Source organism: Montipora foliosa, chromosome 3 (genome assembly GCF_036669935.1).
Source record: "Montipora foliosa isolate CH-2021 chromosome 3, ASM3666993v2, whole genome shotgun sequence".
Classification (NCBI taxonomy): domain Eukaryota; kingdom Metazoa; phylum Cnidaria; class Anthozoa; order Scleractinia; family Acroporidae; genus Montipora; species Montipora foliosa.
The window spans coordinates 44207763-44222762 of NC_090871.1; the positions used below are offsets into that span (position 1 = coordinate 44207763).

Below are 15000 nucleotides of genomic sequence, written 5' to 3' on the forward strand. Positions count from 1 at the left end.
CCTGCGTAGCTGGCAGTATTGTTGGTGTAGAGAATGGGAAAGGAGATTGTAAATACCTTCACCTCACCCCCCCCCCCCCCCGCTCTTTAATTTGCCTCTCATGCCAACAATACTGTCAGCTACTCAGGCTACCTTTAAACAAATAATTATGCTTGTCATCACTAGACTGAGCCTTCATCGTTTACGTTTATTATAATTAAAAGGATCAATTCAGGTGGGGGTGGTTCAGGTGTCAATGGGTTAAGTTTGCTATTAAAACAATCAATATAATATATTGATATCAAGCATTGATATCACGGTTGTAATCTAACCTCAATGGCTTGTTCTTGGGAAGTCAGTGTGTTAGTAATCCTGATCTTCCTTGTTACAGCTGAAAGCACTCCAACACAGTACGACTCATCTTTCCACCAAGGGCGTCCAAAATCATTGGCCCAGTCTGTGCGGGGACACCTTGGAGGAGTGTGTATGAAGCGCCCTCTTGGTGTGTAATAGAACTTGCATTTGGTAACAGGGTCAATGTGAGTGCGGATCTAACCAAGGACAAATTTGTGCCAATAAATTATACAACTTACTTTGGGTCCTTTTAGGGTATTTTCGAAAACAAAGATTTTTTTACGTACTGGTAGTGTTTTTTAATTGTATTTGCCTGTCCACACAAATTCCTGAAACTGATTTGAAAATGATAACCTCCACCTATACAAAATGCAATTGCACTGCATGCACTCTCTTTGGTATCATGAGCCTCTGCTGTCATCATATTCAAAAACCTCTTTTTTCACCCATCCACATAAAAATGATAAACCTCTGTTAAAAAAAAAAAAAAGTGTCTAAAACCATGTATTTGTGTGGACGGGAGGTAAAATTAGACGAAATTTGAAAATACCCAGATACAATGTACTTACATGTCAATGGCGTGTTAACTTTTTTGAGAGGACTACCAGAGTTTTGTCTTTTGGGTGTTACCTGAAGTAATTTGTACACCCAGGGGGTATCAATGCTTGATAAAAGAAGTAAACATAATTTCTAATCATCCAGTTTTATAAAATGTTAAAGAATTAAATCTATACAATACACTATTTCCAGGAAAAGATTTAATTCTCTAACACTTGATCAATTAATTAGATGGTATAAATGGCAATATTTGTTTAGCAGTTTAAAATTTTCTTTGGTTAATTAAAATTAATTTTTTCCAAATTAGTTTGTTTTTACTTTCCTTTGTTTCAGATTATGAGTCTATAGACAAAAGAAAGCAAAAAGCAAACTAGTCTGAAAAATGTTTAACCAAGGAAAAATTTGAACTACAACAATTACATGATAAGGAAAACTTTTTTGCACATCAATGAATGCATTGCTCCTGTTTATTTTCAAAGTGATATACCTTTTGGGTTTTTAAAAGCACCGAAATTTGAATGAGAGTTATGATTACACTTACATCTTTTGTTTTCTTATCAAACCAGTGTGATATGTCTTTCCCTGCTGCTTCAATGATGGGCTTCAAAAGAACATCTCCTTTGAAATTGAAAAACAAAGCATTGAAGGAACAAGTACTTTAGACAACCATTACTTGTACATTTCTGGATTTTCAAAGGAGACTAGATTCTCTTGCAACAACTGCTCTCTGAAATATCCAATTTTGGGGAAAGGCACAGTGCTTGGATTTAATTGTTTCTACCTACCCAATAGGCTTTTTACAAAGTAGCATCATTTATAATTACAACAAAGATCAAAAGGCTTTTTTACTTCTCAGAATTTCTCTTAAGAGACAATTGGCAAAATCTGCCTAACACTCATAATAACTAAAACAAGGAATGACCAAAAATGATCTAAAATTACCTGTAAAATGACCTGAAATGGGCTACAAATTACAGTAATCTAAAATGACCTAAAATGAGCTACAACAGTACATGTATCTAAAATAAATGTAGACATCTCTAATCATGCTCCTAATTAATTAACTAAAACAGACAAACTGGTACAGGTAATTACTGCACCAATCAAATTAAGCTGCATTGTTGGATAAATTCACATTATCTTTACACTGTCAACTCTGCACCAATTAAACCTACATTGCCGGGCAAATTCAAGATTTTTGTGCTGTCAACTCCACGTCAATCATGATGCGTTGCTGTGCAAATTAAAAAATTTTCCGCTGTCAGCTCTATGCCAATGACAAATGTATTGCCAGGGGAACAGATTTTTTACGCACTGTCATGAATCTCCACGACAAGAAGGCTTATGTGACATGCTAATTCTGCAGTTTGTCAAGTGAATGTTATAATTAGTTTATGTGATTGTTACAAATACCTTTCAACACTAAAATCATGCCCTCTCCCAATAAAAGAAATTCAATTGTCTCAATATGTCTCTCATGAGAAGAGGGCATTCATTTTTTCCTATTTTCCCCCTGACCCTCCCCCCCCCACCCCCCCCCCCCCCCCCAACAACAAACGCCTGTTAGTAAAACCAAGGAACCGTTGTAGCTCATCTTAGGTCACTTTAGATCATTTAGGTAGATATAAAACCATCTATTAAATCGGATCACTCTGCGATAACATTACTGATTAATGGTGTGGATGATAGTGAAGGCGGTCCATGGTCCAAGCTTTTGGAAATTTAATTCTACGGTAGTAAATGACAGCAATTATCGCGATCTTCTTGATGAAAATATTAAAAACTGGCTTGAAGAATTTAAAGAGGTTGTGGATAAGCGGGTCCTTTGGGATTTGTTAAAATATAAAATGTGACAGCTAGCCATTAATTATAGCAAAAAATGCTCAGTGTAGGAAAGCTAAGGTCAAAGAGTTGGAAGAAAAAATACAGAACTGTACCAAAAATTGTGAAATTGACCCTTCGAAGAGCTGGAATGTTTTAACAAGCAGAATACGATGAACTCTATGATTATATTACTCAGGGTGCTATTATCCGTTCCCATGCAAATTGGTATAAAAAAGGGTGAAAAAAATAACAAATACCGGTAGGTCATTCCTTGTTAGACCAATTACAACCTAACATTATACCATTCCTCAAAAATGACTCGTTTACCCTGCACTTGGAATTTTACACGAAGAGGGTTGTTCTTCACATAAGTAACATATTATACAGCTAAGCATGGGATGTCATAATGTTGACAAGAGCTGCATGTGATCAATTCATCTTATTGTTGTGGTTTTCCTTAATGTCATGGCTGATGCACAAATATGCCAGTTTAACTTTCATTTGTCGTTCACAGTGTACCATTCATTATCACAATATGGAAATATAACTTCCAGACCAAAGGCTCGAAATGTCAACTTATTGGTAACCGGTCGATCTGCCCCACGGATTGTCTGAGCACATATTTTAATAATGATAATGAGCACTCATTTCAATGATTTGGTCTAGCACTGACTTTAGGGGCAAAAATTTAGGGTAAGGATTGGTTTGCTATCAAGATTCGTCAGAATACTGTGGGGAGGATCGACTCTGGGGCGGAACGACCTGTTTTCATATCTATCTATTAATATATATGTACAAATGACAACTATAACTTTAAACTGTTACCTGCGTTTTTTTCACAGAGTGGTGTAAGGTCATAAACCCTGCCCAAAAAAGACACCCATAAGTCCTTTAAGGTATTGTGAATGCTCACTTCGTTTGGCGTGTAGTACTTTGGCCGTTTTGAGTTTTTTCCCGGCATATTTCAGGTCACTTGCAAGGTCTTAAAACTTCACCGCCCCTCTGTTGAAGGCTTCTACTAAGCAACCAGTTGATAAGGAACGTTCAGGGAAGGTTTACGACATACAAACGACATACGCGGGTAGTTGCTGACCAAGTTCATTGCTGCTTCGTATTCGAAGACAGCTCACAGAATTTTTGTGTCTCAGCACGCAGAATGGGTGAAAAGTGTGTTGGGCCACCATTTCTTAGTGACTTCTTGACGTTGGTAACTTTTGAGTCTTTTTAGAGACCCTGCTCTTCGTTAGCAATACGTAAGTATGTTAGTCACGTACTTAGCACCGGTGGCTCAGTTGGTTGAGCACGGGCTGTCACGCGGGAGGTCGTTAGTTCAACTCCGGCCGGACCAACACTCAGGGTCTTTAAATAACTGAGGAGAAAGTGCTGCCTTTGTAATTACATCTGCAAATGGTTAGACTCTCTAGTCTTCTCGGATAAGGACGATAAGCGGGAGGTCCCGTCTCACAACCCTTCAATGTTCATAATCCTGTGGGACGTAAAAGAACCCGTACACTTGTCGTAAAGAGTAGGGCATGTAGTTCACGGTGTTGTGGTCTGTCTTCTGTGATTTACCACGGTTTGGAGGGTAAATGCTCGGAGATATTAGCTACACCAAGCTACTCTAAAATCCGAGGGTAAATAAAGATATATGATATGATATATGAGTTTGTACATGTATTAAACACTAAACCTTTGTTTTAAGAGCAATATCCAGGGCGTAACTAATCGATATTCTCGATACTCGATAAAAATCGATAGTAATCGATTGAAATCGATTGTAATTTATCGATTAATATCGAAAATCGATTGAAGTCGATCGGTCAACTTTTTGTGATTATCGATTTATCGATTTCTGTAATTGAACGATCGATTTTATCGATTTGATCGAAAAAGATGGGAAGCTCTCAAGGTAGGAAATGCCTCAGTTGCGATCCATTATTATTTTATTACTTAAATTGTTTCCGACTGTTCCTCTCTTGATTACACTAATTCGCAAATACATAGACCAAATGCATAAATGGCGGTCAAAAAATATTCCTTTGTTTATGTGCTAATTAAGACTCACTAGCCTCGTTTGCATGTACAAAATACAAAAGAAATATTGCTTGAGAGCGAGGCTAGTGAGTCTAATTAGCACATAAACAAAAGAATACATTTTTGGCCTCCATTTATGCATTCGGTCTATATGGGAGAAAATAACACAGTTCTACCACTCAATAAATACACACATGTGCCGCTCGCTAGTTCAGCTTCGATGAAGAAAAAATTAGTGACTAGCCAAATTTTGTGATTATCGATTATTATAACTAATCAATCAACAAATATTTGAGTATTATTGAGTACTATCGATTTAATCGATTACGTTTTTGATGATCGATTTCGATTGATTTAATAGGTACCCCCTGCAATATCGCAGCATGGCTGAGACAAATGAAGTCTTATATTGTCCTATAATACTTTGAAAATTCGATAAACCATTATCTATTTGTCAATAAAAATAATGAAATGAATGTCAACAATAAACTAAGGATTAGAATTGCATTGGACATGCAAGCGATATTTTTTCTTAACTCACCAGTGTTTTCAATGGGATTAATGTATGATTAGTACAATCCTGAAGTGGGCATTTGCTGTGCATCTTTAAGCTGTTGTAAGCTTAGAATATAACAAAATTAGAAATTTAGCGATCAACCGCAATACCATCGACAACAATTCTTAAGTAATTATTAATGTCGCAAAATGTTTTTGTTTGAGGATTTCTTGGCAGTTTTTTGGTTTATCTCTTTTACTCCAGAAGGACGGCAGGTACAAAATGTCATGTCACAGGTCATTGTTTTACCAATACAGAAAGTATCCTAAACATTCCTAAAAACTAACCTGAAACAACTGCCTGTGACCTGTGTTTTATACCTGCCGCTAGAGGGGTTCCCCACTGATGACTAACACTCAAATAATAGTAGAAAAAATGGTCAAAAAAGTGGCTTTTGAATACTTATATTCAGCAAAATAATTTATGAGAAACATCAAAACCTCTCCATTCCCATTTTACCCGGGACTGTCCCGGTTTAGACTTTGTTGTCCTGCTGTCCCGTTTTCCGTATAATCATAACAATTAAAATTTTCTCAAATTTGATTGGTAACAGGACTTCGTGGAGTCCAATTTGGTCTGTAATCATACTTGTGATTAAACAAATCAGACTTCTGCTACGCCGTCGTCCGATTTTGTTAATCACTCGTATGATTACAGACCAAATTGGACTCCACTCTGTCCTACTACATGTACCATTATATACATGTATTTTGATAGTTGTTATTTTTAACTATGGCTAACATGCAAATGCGACTTCTGGACCCATGCCATACGTACAGTTCTTTTGTGCTTTTTAGCTTCTAGTGACGCTGATGCAGCAGTCCTTATTCCATAGTCTGTTATTATGTGGCATAATTCAGAATCAGCCTACAATTTGAATTTTCACCCTGTTGAAGTTGTCTGATGCTCTTATACCATAAGTCAGCAGGCAGCTTTTAGTCAGTCCTGTGCAACGCCTAAACAATTCTTGCTCAAAATGTGTCTTAACATCAATCTGTGATTCTTTGATTGTTTTATTACTATGCAAGCCCCTGAGTTGAAATTCCTACCCCTCCGTTTAATCCTTTCCCTCATGCAGACTCTTACGAATGGTACTTAATAGGTTCTACTTTCTCTGCCTTGTGATTTTTCTTGTCAACAGGGCTGGCTCTGGGGTTGACGCTGTTAGGTGTACTGTTTAAATTCCTTGGTGCCCAGACTCAGAATTGCTCAAGAAATCCTGGGAGTGCATTTAAAGCTACACAAATTTGACCATTTTAAAGGTCGGAACACAAACTCTTCCTTTTCTTTCTTCAGATAATTTATTTAAGATGGCAATGCGGGATTTAGTTGAGGGTGAGTGTGGAAGTGCCAATCCTTTGATGAAACTGGTGACACATTTCACTCAAGATCAGTCATTTCAACAGGTATACATACAGTATGTGGTGTGTTACAGCTTGAATAAATAAATTATTTGTACGTAACATTTCATGAAAAGCAGCCGCTTAGGATTAATATACAAGCTACATGTAGTACAAATATGACATTTGTGAAATTGCAAGAAAAGCATAGAATTGGTATCAAAGGCAACATTTCACAGATACAGTATGTGCATGAATATTATAATTACATGTAGTGTTTCAAGTGGGAGGGATGCATGGGGGATTTTCAACTCAAGTAAGCAATTTTGTGCACTTAAGAGAGTGTATGAATTCAATGGTCACTGAGAGTAGGAGTCCTTTTTTAGATGTTTCTCCGCATTTTCAAATAATGCAATGCCATTGATTAATTAACATTTTAAAGTGTACAGTACATTCTCTTTGTTTTCCTCTACATTTTTGCTTTGCCTGATAACCTCTTCAGTCAATCAATGGTTGTAATAAATTAAATATAATGTCACATTAAGGCCACATTGGTGTCTGTAAACAAAGAAACAGCACTGCCTCACTGGTGTAATCATCTTGACATTAATTATTATCATGATAAAAAATTTTGAAATACAAGACAGTAGATGGAAGGAGAATTAAAGGTGTATCCTTTAGAATGTTCTTTCTTTGGACCTACATGTAAACTAAGTTTAAATAATTATTCTGTCTGTACACCATTTTGAGAAAGCTTGAGAATTTTGTGGCCTTAATCCTTTGGAGTATATCAAGAACTGACTTAGGTCAATTTACATATTATAATTATCAATTAATATCCTCATTTGCAAGTTTAAATAATTAAATTGGAGAACCTGCTGTATATAAAGTCTTTGAATTTGGCCATTTTGGTACATCACCTGGCTTCAGTATCACTGTTTTTTGCCTTTAAGAGAATTAATAATATTAATTACACTCACCATTGCCATCAACTTCTGAAATAAAGGAAATCCCCTCTGAAAGTTCTCACTGATTAATAATATTCTGGCTTTCGATAGGAGGGTCTTGTTCATGAAAGGTTTGGACATCAGATAGACTTGGTAAGGTTTTTAAAAAAATTAGCAATGTTGAACATATAGTTAATTGTGCACATTTATGTAAAATTAAATGGATCACTGACAGAGGTACTGTATGTACATATAATTATAATATATAGATTTAGCCAAGTCTGAAAGTGGAGCTCCCGTTTCTAACCCCAGAAAGCAATCTAGTGTTTATGGAAAAAATTATGCTTCTGCATAAAGTATTATTAATTGTCATTAGTGTGTACAGTAATTACAGTGATCAAACAGATCAAACACCTCTGATCTGACAGCAGTAAATAATCAAGCCTTGCAAACAATAACTAACAATTTTAATCAACAACTAAAACTGCAATTATATGCATAGTAATCTCTTTCACAACATTTTCCGTTTGACTCACAATCTTTACTCGATCTTACCCTCTCTCTTCGGGTCAGAACAACTGCAAAAGTCAACCTAAAGTGTAGTAAATTTGTTTACTCGACTTCAATTTCACAGTCAAACAAAGCAGCTTGCAACTGGACACCCATTTCACACAAAAAGCCTATACGTGTGATTGTTGAAATATGTCAGAATCTCTGTCAACACAGAATTGCAAAGGTTTTCAGGCCTTTTTTAGCTAGTTTTAGAAAATATGTGAGGCAGCAAGGCATATAATCTTGTTATTAAAGAAGGAAAACATTAAGCTTATACCGGCATGATAGCTAACCATTGTAAATAAGTGTTTTGTCTCTCGCTCTATTTCTCTCAATCAGCTTTACGTTGATTTTCATTGAAATTTTCTCTTGTTGTCCTTCCTTAATTGGCTTCTCTCGAGGATTTCTTTGCTTAAATTTCTCAAATTTTGTCTCCTCTTCAGTCCCGTGCTCTTTCCTGTTGCTTGTCACTAAATATATATATGATTTCTCACCAGAAAAACTTGGTTTGCCAAATGCAACGCTGCCACGCGATTTCCCGCGAAGGAAAATTGCCCGGACACTCCCGTCCACAGAGGCTGTCTTGCCTCCCCACCTCCACCCCGACAGTCTGTATGGGCAGACAGACAAGCGGACAGACGTGGCATCATAACCAAAATTCTCACATGGATAGATTTCCCAAAAAATCTTACCTATGATGCTCCGCTGGTGCGCTTTTCGCGCCTGAGCTCTGCTATAAACATTTCAGTCTAAGTTCACTAAATCTTCTTGATGTATACTTTTTCAGGATGAACAGGCTTTCCATGAGACTTCCCAAGATGAGGTATTTATTATTTTTAATGACCAATAAATTAATTATATCTTTTGTATCTTTTGCAAATGAAAACATACACCTCTTCCTAGTCATGTTTTACCATGAGCTATAAATATAAGTATGAAAAAGAAAGAACTGAAAGACAGGTTGTGCATGTTTGTTAACCTTGGTGAGTGAATTGAAGACATTGATTTTTTGAGGGTTGTTGTTGTTGTTATTTATTTGTATAGCAGGTTGAAGTTTTGGCAGCTATTCAGCTGATGTGGACCTGCTATACCCACCAACCCATATACACATAGAGAACAGCCGCAACACCAGAAACTTCATCCCCTACTCTTCTCGAATAGTGTGTGGGTTCTTTAACGTCCCACATGGAACTAATTAACATGGAAGTTATTTGAGAGAAGGGACCTCCGGCTTATCGTCCTTATCCGAGAAGACTTGAAAGTCTAACCATTTGCGGATGTGATTACAAAGGCAGCGCTTTCTCCTCAGTTATTTAAAGACCCTGAGTGTTGGTCCGGCCAGAGTCAAACTCATGACCTCCCGCATGGCAGCCTGGTGCTCAACCAACTGAGCCACCGGTGCGCGGTGGGTCGGGATTAACTCAGAAAAAATTCGAGTGCACCTTTGAAGTCAAACCTACATGTACAACCTTCCAATTACTAGAAGGAAGTTTAAGAAACAATGACGGCTAGGCCTATGACAACACAACAAAACAATAATATCATTGGTTATAAAGAGCATAAAATAATAATTGTGCTGCATGTGCAGCACAGATTTTAGCAAGTATGTTTCCGGTGATTTGCATAATGACAATTTGAAATCACCAAATTTGAGGTTATGACAACAACACAAGCGTGCAACAAAGAATCTTTCATTCCCTCTTTTCACTCTGAAACCACTCGTACCAATATATTCTTAGGATACTTCACTCATATTGTAGGATGTGAATGAGACTGAGTAATCGTGAAAGACTTATGTAGAGCCAAGTTATATTTTGAGGTGACATTTTTGTTGACTGTCGTAGATCTTAAGGTCCCTAGTATAAGGATGCTCTACCACCGGTTCATGTAACAGTAAATTTTATTACCCCACCTGCATACACCTTATTCCAAAATGGCAGCCATTTGGTATTCTTTTGTTTCCTTGCAAATTGACCTTGCTTTCAAACATAAAATACAAAAAGGAGAATATTTAACCTTGAACGAGGCCAAAAGGGCCAAGTTGCAATCAAACAAAAGAATATCAAAATGGTGCCATTTTGGAATAAGGTGTATACTGCTAGGATCTAAATTGTGGAAATGTCAGAGCATTTTGGCAAATTATAATTGTAGTGAAAAATTTTATAATTGAGCAGGAAGGCATCCTCTGTAATTTTAAAATTCTGAAAGAGACTTTGAGTATTTTACGTGCATGTACAGCAGTGCATGCTGTTAACAGAAGTAAATTATTTTGATGTCAAGGATGCTCTAAATTGCAGTTCCTGAATAGACAGGATTTTACATTTACCTCGGCTTATTTCACGTCTTGTCTTATGCTTGATTTTACAGTAAAGTAATAAAGGTGGAGTACTTGTGGAAACAGGGGGCTCAAGGAAGGGTCCAAACCATTGAATCTCTAAGAACTTGATGAATTTTCTGAATTGTGCAACGTGATTAATGTTGCCTCAGATGACAAGCTTTTTCCTATTTTTTACCCAAGTCTCATCTAGAACACTGCCTAATTTGAAACATAAGAAATGGGGGTAAACTTAGGGCCAAGTCATTTGAACCAGGGTACATGTAAGAGCCGGCCTGTTCCCAAAGTGGTTTGGGTGTTGACCCCCCAAAAAAAACATTCATAGTGTACATGTATTTCAATTTGTTTGATTTCAGCTGGTATCTGAATTTCTCCATGATCCAAGAACACATGCACCACCACAATCTTTTCGCATGGGTGATTTATTGCATGAAATGCAGGAAATCGAGCAGAGGAATGCGCATCACACTCCTGTTAGAGGTGCACTGTAGTCACAATACTTGAATAATTTTATAATGAAGATCCAGAAATTATCATGTTAATATCCCTCTAAGATCTTGACTCAATCCTCAACTATCCTAAAGGATCCTAGCGAAGATCCTTTCAAGAAAGGGTGCAACGGAAGTAATTTTAGCAGCTTGCCCTTTCATGTATTTATGAAATGGTAATTTATTAGGAACAATGACACAATAAATAAAGCATTAATAGACCTTTTTGCAGATGCGGCGGCCATTTTGATTTCTATTGTTTCAACTACTTACTATGGGATGCCCAGGAGCCAAATACATATTAATTTGCCTCCTGAGCATCCCATAATGTCTTTCGAAACAATAGAAATCAAAATGGCCGCCGTATTGGTAAAAAGGTCTATTGAAGATTGTATGACCAAGACATAATGGCAACTAAAAAGTAATGCAGTGCATGTTAAAAGTTGAAAAAAATTGCTTTCTGGTCCAGGCAAATTTAAGTGGAAAGCGTACGTTACTTCTATCCGCTTACCCATAATGATGATAAGGCTACTGTAGTAAAGATCGGAATCCACTAGCCCACTAGTAAAAACCGCCCGCCCCAGGCTATCAGACATGACTTCCTTTGCATGCTGTTTTAAAATCATTGCAGGATCCTTGTTCCATCTTTGGGGAATCTCAAAGGATCCTGTATTTGTTCAGTCTTTGAACCCAAGATCTTTGAAGATAGTCTGAGGCTATTCACCAGGCCTAATTCTAATTGGGTTTTTTTTTTTTCATTATTTAGCTCCTGGTATTGCTGATCTTGCATCCAGTGAATGGGCGGCAGAGTACATGTCAGCCGAAGTCCAAAGAGCTGAAGGCAAGCTTGACAAAATGTTATTTTCATGTTCCAACAGTAGAATGTTTTTGGTGATTAAGGCGGGCATACAACAATCACCAGATCTCCGACAGAACAATCGAAATAATTGGATGCAATAAAACCAAGTCCCTGCCGTTGGTCAACGGTGCCATTCCCAGGCCCCTGGTTTTTGTAAAGTAAATATTTTTCAAGTGCATATATTTTGTTTCAACTTAAATGGAATCAGATGAAAGTTTACAATACTGAGAGCTACTGTACGTATTAAGAAATTTTGTGATAATGTAAAGAGTAGACAGTTGTGAAGATTTTCGTTTTTTTTATACTGTGTTCTCATAACTGGTAAACATGCATTGTCCACAATTGCTCCATGGTGAAATACACATCTGTTCACTCCCACCCTTTGTCTTCCAAATGTTTCAGCAAACACATTGAAATTTATTTACTGATAGAGTGATTTCACCACTATACAAGTGTATTGGCGGTTAAATTAAACAATGTATGAAAATTTAGTGAAACGAATTTTCTTTTTGTTAGCCAATGAGATATGGCTGAACTTACTTCTTAAACTTCCAGACAACAGTGACGTAAGATCTGATTCTGAACTGGTGATTGTTCGCTAATCATACGTCCAAAAAAAAATGCTTTTTCAAGTCTTTCTCGACTTCCTTTGATCTGGTCAACCATCGCACTCTTCTTTGTAAACTCAGTGTGAATGGTTGTTCGATCTTCACTAGCACTCGAGTGGTTTGGCTCATATCTAAAAAACGCTTTTCAAACGAGCTCGAAAAATCTCATCTCAAGTGACAAGCCTACACAACGCCTTAACTTTTTTTTCATCTAGCTACGTTTGCGTATCGCGTGAAAGCGCACGAACTAAAAACCAACACTAATTCATAAAGTTCATGATACTAAGAACAAATCGCAACATCGATACAAACACTGAACCGCCCAGTAGAGTGGGAACGAGCTAATTTCTTACGTATCCTTTATTGATATGTTAATGAAAAGTCTCCCTTTCTCTAGTATAGGCCGCTAAAGGACCCCGCTCAAGACACAAGTCTACAGAAATAACGCCTTAGCTAGCAGTCAGATATAATTTTTTGCATCTAAGTTTGCGGATCGCGTGGAGGCGATATAAAGTTCATGATCGCAACATCGATACAAACATATTCTCGTCACCAGAGCCTCGGATCGACCCAAGGCTCTGGGAAACTCTATGTTGGACAACATGCGCCGTAGGGTTCTTATAGCCAAAAATTGACTATTTGAACCTTACAGCGCCTGCTCACTCCTCATGCTAACATGAATGCACCAATCAGAGACGCTGTTCATTGTTCTTCACGAAAACCAATGAGAAGACACTTTGTTTCAGGGTTCCCCAGAGCTCTTCCCTCCCTCAGTCAAGAGAAGAGCTCTGGGGTCGAGATTGATACAAACATTGAACCGCCCAGTAGAGTGGGAACGAGCTAAATTTTTAACGTATCCTTTATGGATATGTTAATGAAAAGTCTCACTTACTTTGGTATAGGCTGCTCAAGGACCCCGCTCAAGATACAAGTTTACAGAAATAACGCCTCAGCTAGCCGTCACAGATTTTTTCTGTGAGGTTCGACAAGGACTTTTAAACAATTCAGTTTTAAAGCTTACATATGAATCGTAGGCGAACTGACATATTGGACGTAGGCGAACCGACATTATACTTAGGCGAACAGACAGTAGGCGAAACGACCCGTAGGCGAAATGACCGGTTACCCTTTCTGATCCCCTTCTGATCCCCTTCAGGTGTCTGTTGGAGTCAAGGAAGCATACTCGGGCCATTGCTCTTTTTACTATTTATCAATCTATCTCCGTCCTTCGAAACAAACTTGACTTTGTTTGCGGATGACACTTACCGTACTCATATCTGGTGCCACTTTGCAGGACGTGGAGTTGAAAATGAGCCAACTCTCTGCTGATGTAAGGCGCATGGGCAAACCTAAATCGTATGGATCTAAATGCTTCTAAAACTAAATCTCTGTGGCTCGCGTCCCATCAGAAACTCCGATCTTTGGGAAGACAATCCCTTCTTGTGACTATTGATGACACTGTTGTTGAGCAAGTTCATCTTGCTAAAATTCTTGGAGTGTTATTTGACGACCAACTTTCCTGGGAGCAGCACATCGATGATTTGTGTAAGAAACGCTTAACAGTCGCCTCTCGCTTTTACGTAGAATAAATCCTTATCCTACACTTGAAGGATCCTTTCATTTTTATAACTCGTCTATTCACAGTCATCTCCTTTATTGTTCTAGTGCTTTGGGCAACAGTTCCCTATCTTCAATTCTTCGGCTTCTCCGTGTTCAGAAACGCGCCGCTCGGGTTATCCTTAATGCCGATCTTTCTACGCCTTCTATTACTCTTTTTTCGAAACTCAAATGCATGGATCCCAATAATTAGAGGATGAATTACTGCAGCTAGTATTTTCTATTTTTCTTAATCCAGATGCTCCTCTCCGTCCTAAATTTAAGTTTTCACTTCTATTTGGCTCTCGATCGACTGTTATAACGATGGGCTTATAGCGTCTCACAACTTAGAAGTCCCTCGTCCCATGACGAACTCTTGTTTAGCGCACTTTTGCCTATTCCGCTTCGGTACCGTTTGACGCAGCCCTTAAGCAGCGTATTACCTGTCCCAATGAGTCAACTATTGCTCTCTCTTACGTCTCACTTTCATTAGAGAGCTTTAGATTCTAGGACGAGGACGAGAGTACGAGTACGAGATTTTCTCATAGAACAACAGTGAGCGCGCGCAAACCAGCGTCATTTTGGCGGGAAAACCGTGATACCGTCGTCATTTTAGTACGAGGTTTTGCAACAATGTCGTCGCGTCAAAACAAGTCAACAACACGGTAGCAGTTTTGGCATTTTTCAATCAGCAAAAAGGCTCAGTTACCAGCAAGAAGAATACAGTAACTGAGCAACCTATACTGCAAAGAAATGGCAAGATTAATCGCACGGGTTATAAATTTGCTAAATATTTTCGCTAAAAACAGACTGTCAGAACTCGTACTCGTTCTCGCCCTCGTCCTAAAATCTGAAGGTCTCTAATAATAAAGCATAAGCTTCGTACTTAATTCCTTGCGAAGCTTATTACTGTTTCACACCTGGCAGCGGAATTCTGTTGTTTCCGATGTCGATATTTCCTTTACTGTCG

General features: G+C 37.9%; 2 protein-coding genes across 2 annotated transcripts in view; one reads left to right on the plus strand and one right to left on the minus strand.

The window, feature by feature from the left end:
* The window catches only part of LOC137997476 (cytochrome b5 domain-containing protein 1-like), a 4281-nt gene extending 528 nt beyond the window's left edge, over positions 1-3753 (minus strand). Inside the window, exons 1-3 of the mRNA XM_068843498.1 lie at positions 3541-3753; positions 1433-1509; positions 312-530 (exon numbers count right to left, since the gene is read on the minus strand). Of these exons, the coding sequence (XP_068699599.1) occupies positions 312-530; positions 1433-1509; positions 3541-3676 (432 nt within the window). The 5' untranslated portion in view covers positions 3677-3753. The remainder of the gene's footprint in view (positions 1-311; positions 531-1432; positions 1510-3540) is intronic.
* A 35-nt stretch (positions 3754-3788) lies between these two features.
* LOC137997475 (peroxisomal targeting signal 1 receptor-like) overlaps positions 3789-15000 on the plus strand; it is a 31372-nt gene continuing 20160 nt past the window's right edge. Inside the window, exons 1-6 of the mRNA XM_068843497.1 lie at positions 3789-3968; positions 6602-6711; positions 7704-7745; positions 8932-8967; positions 10836-10959; positions 11734-11808. Coding sequence (XP_068699598.1) covers positions 6616-6711; positions 7704-7745; positions 8932-8967; positions 10836-10959; positions 11734-11808 — 373 coding nt within the window. The 5' untranslated portion in view covers positions 3789-3968; positions 6602-6615. The remainder of the gene's footprint in view (positions 3969-6601; positions 6712-7703; positions 7746-8931; positions 8968-10835; positions 10960-11733; positions 11809-15000) is intronic.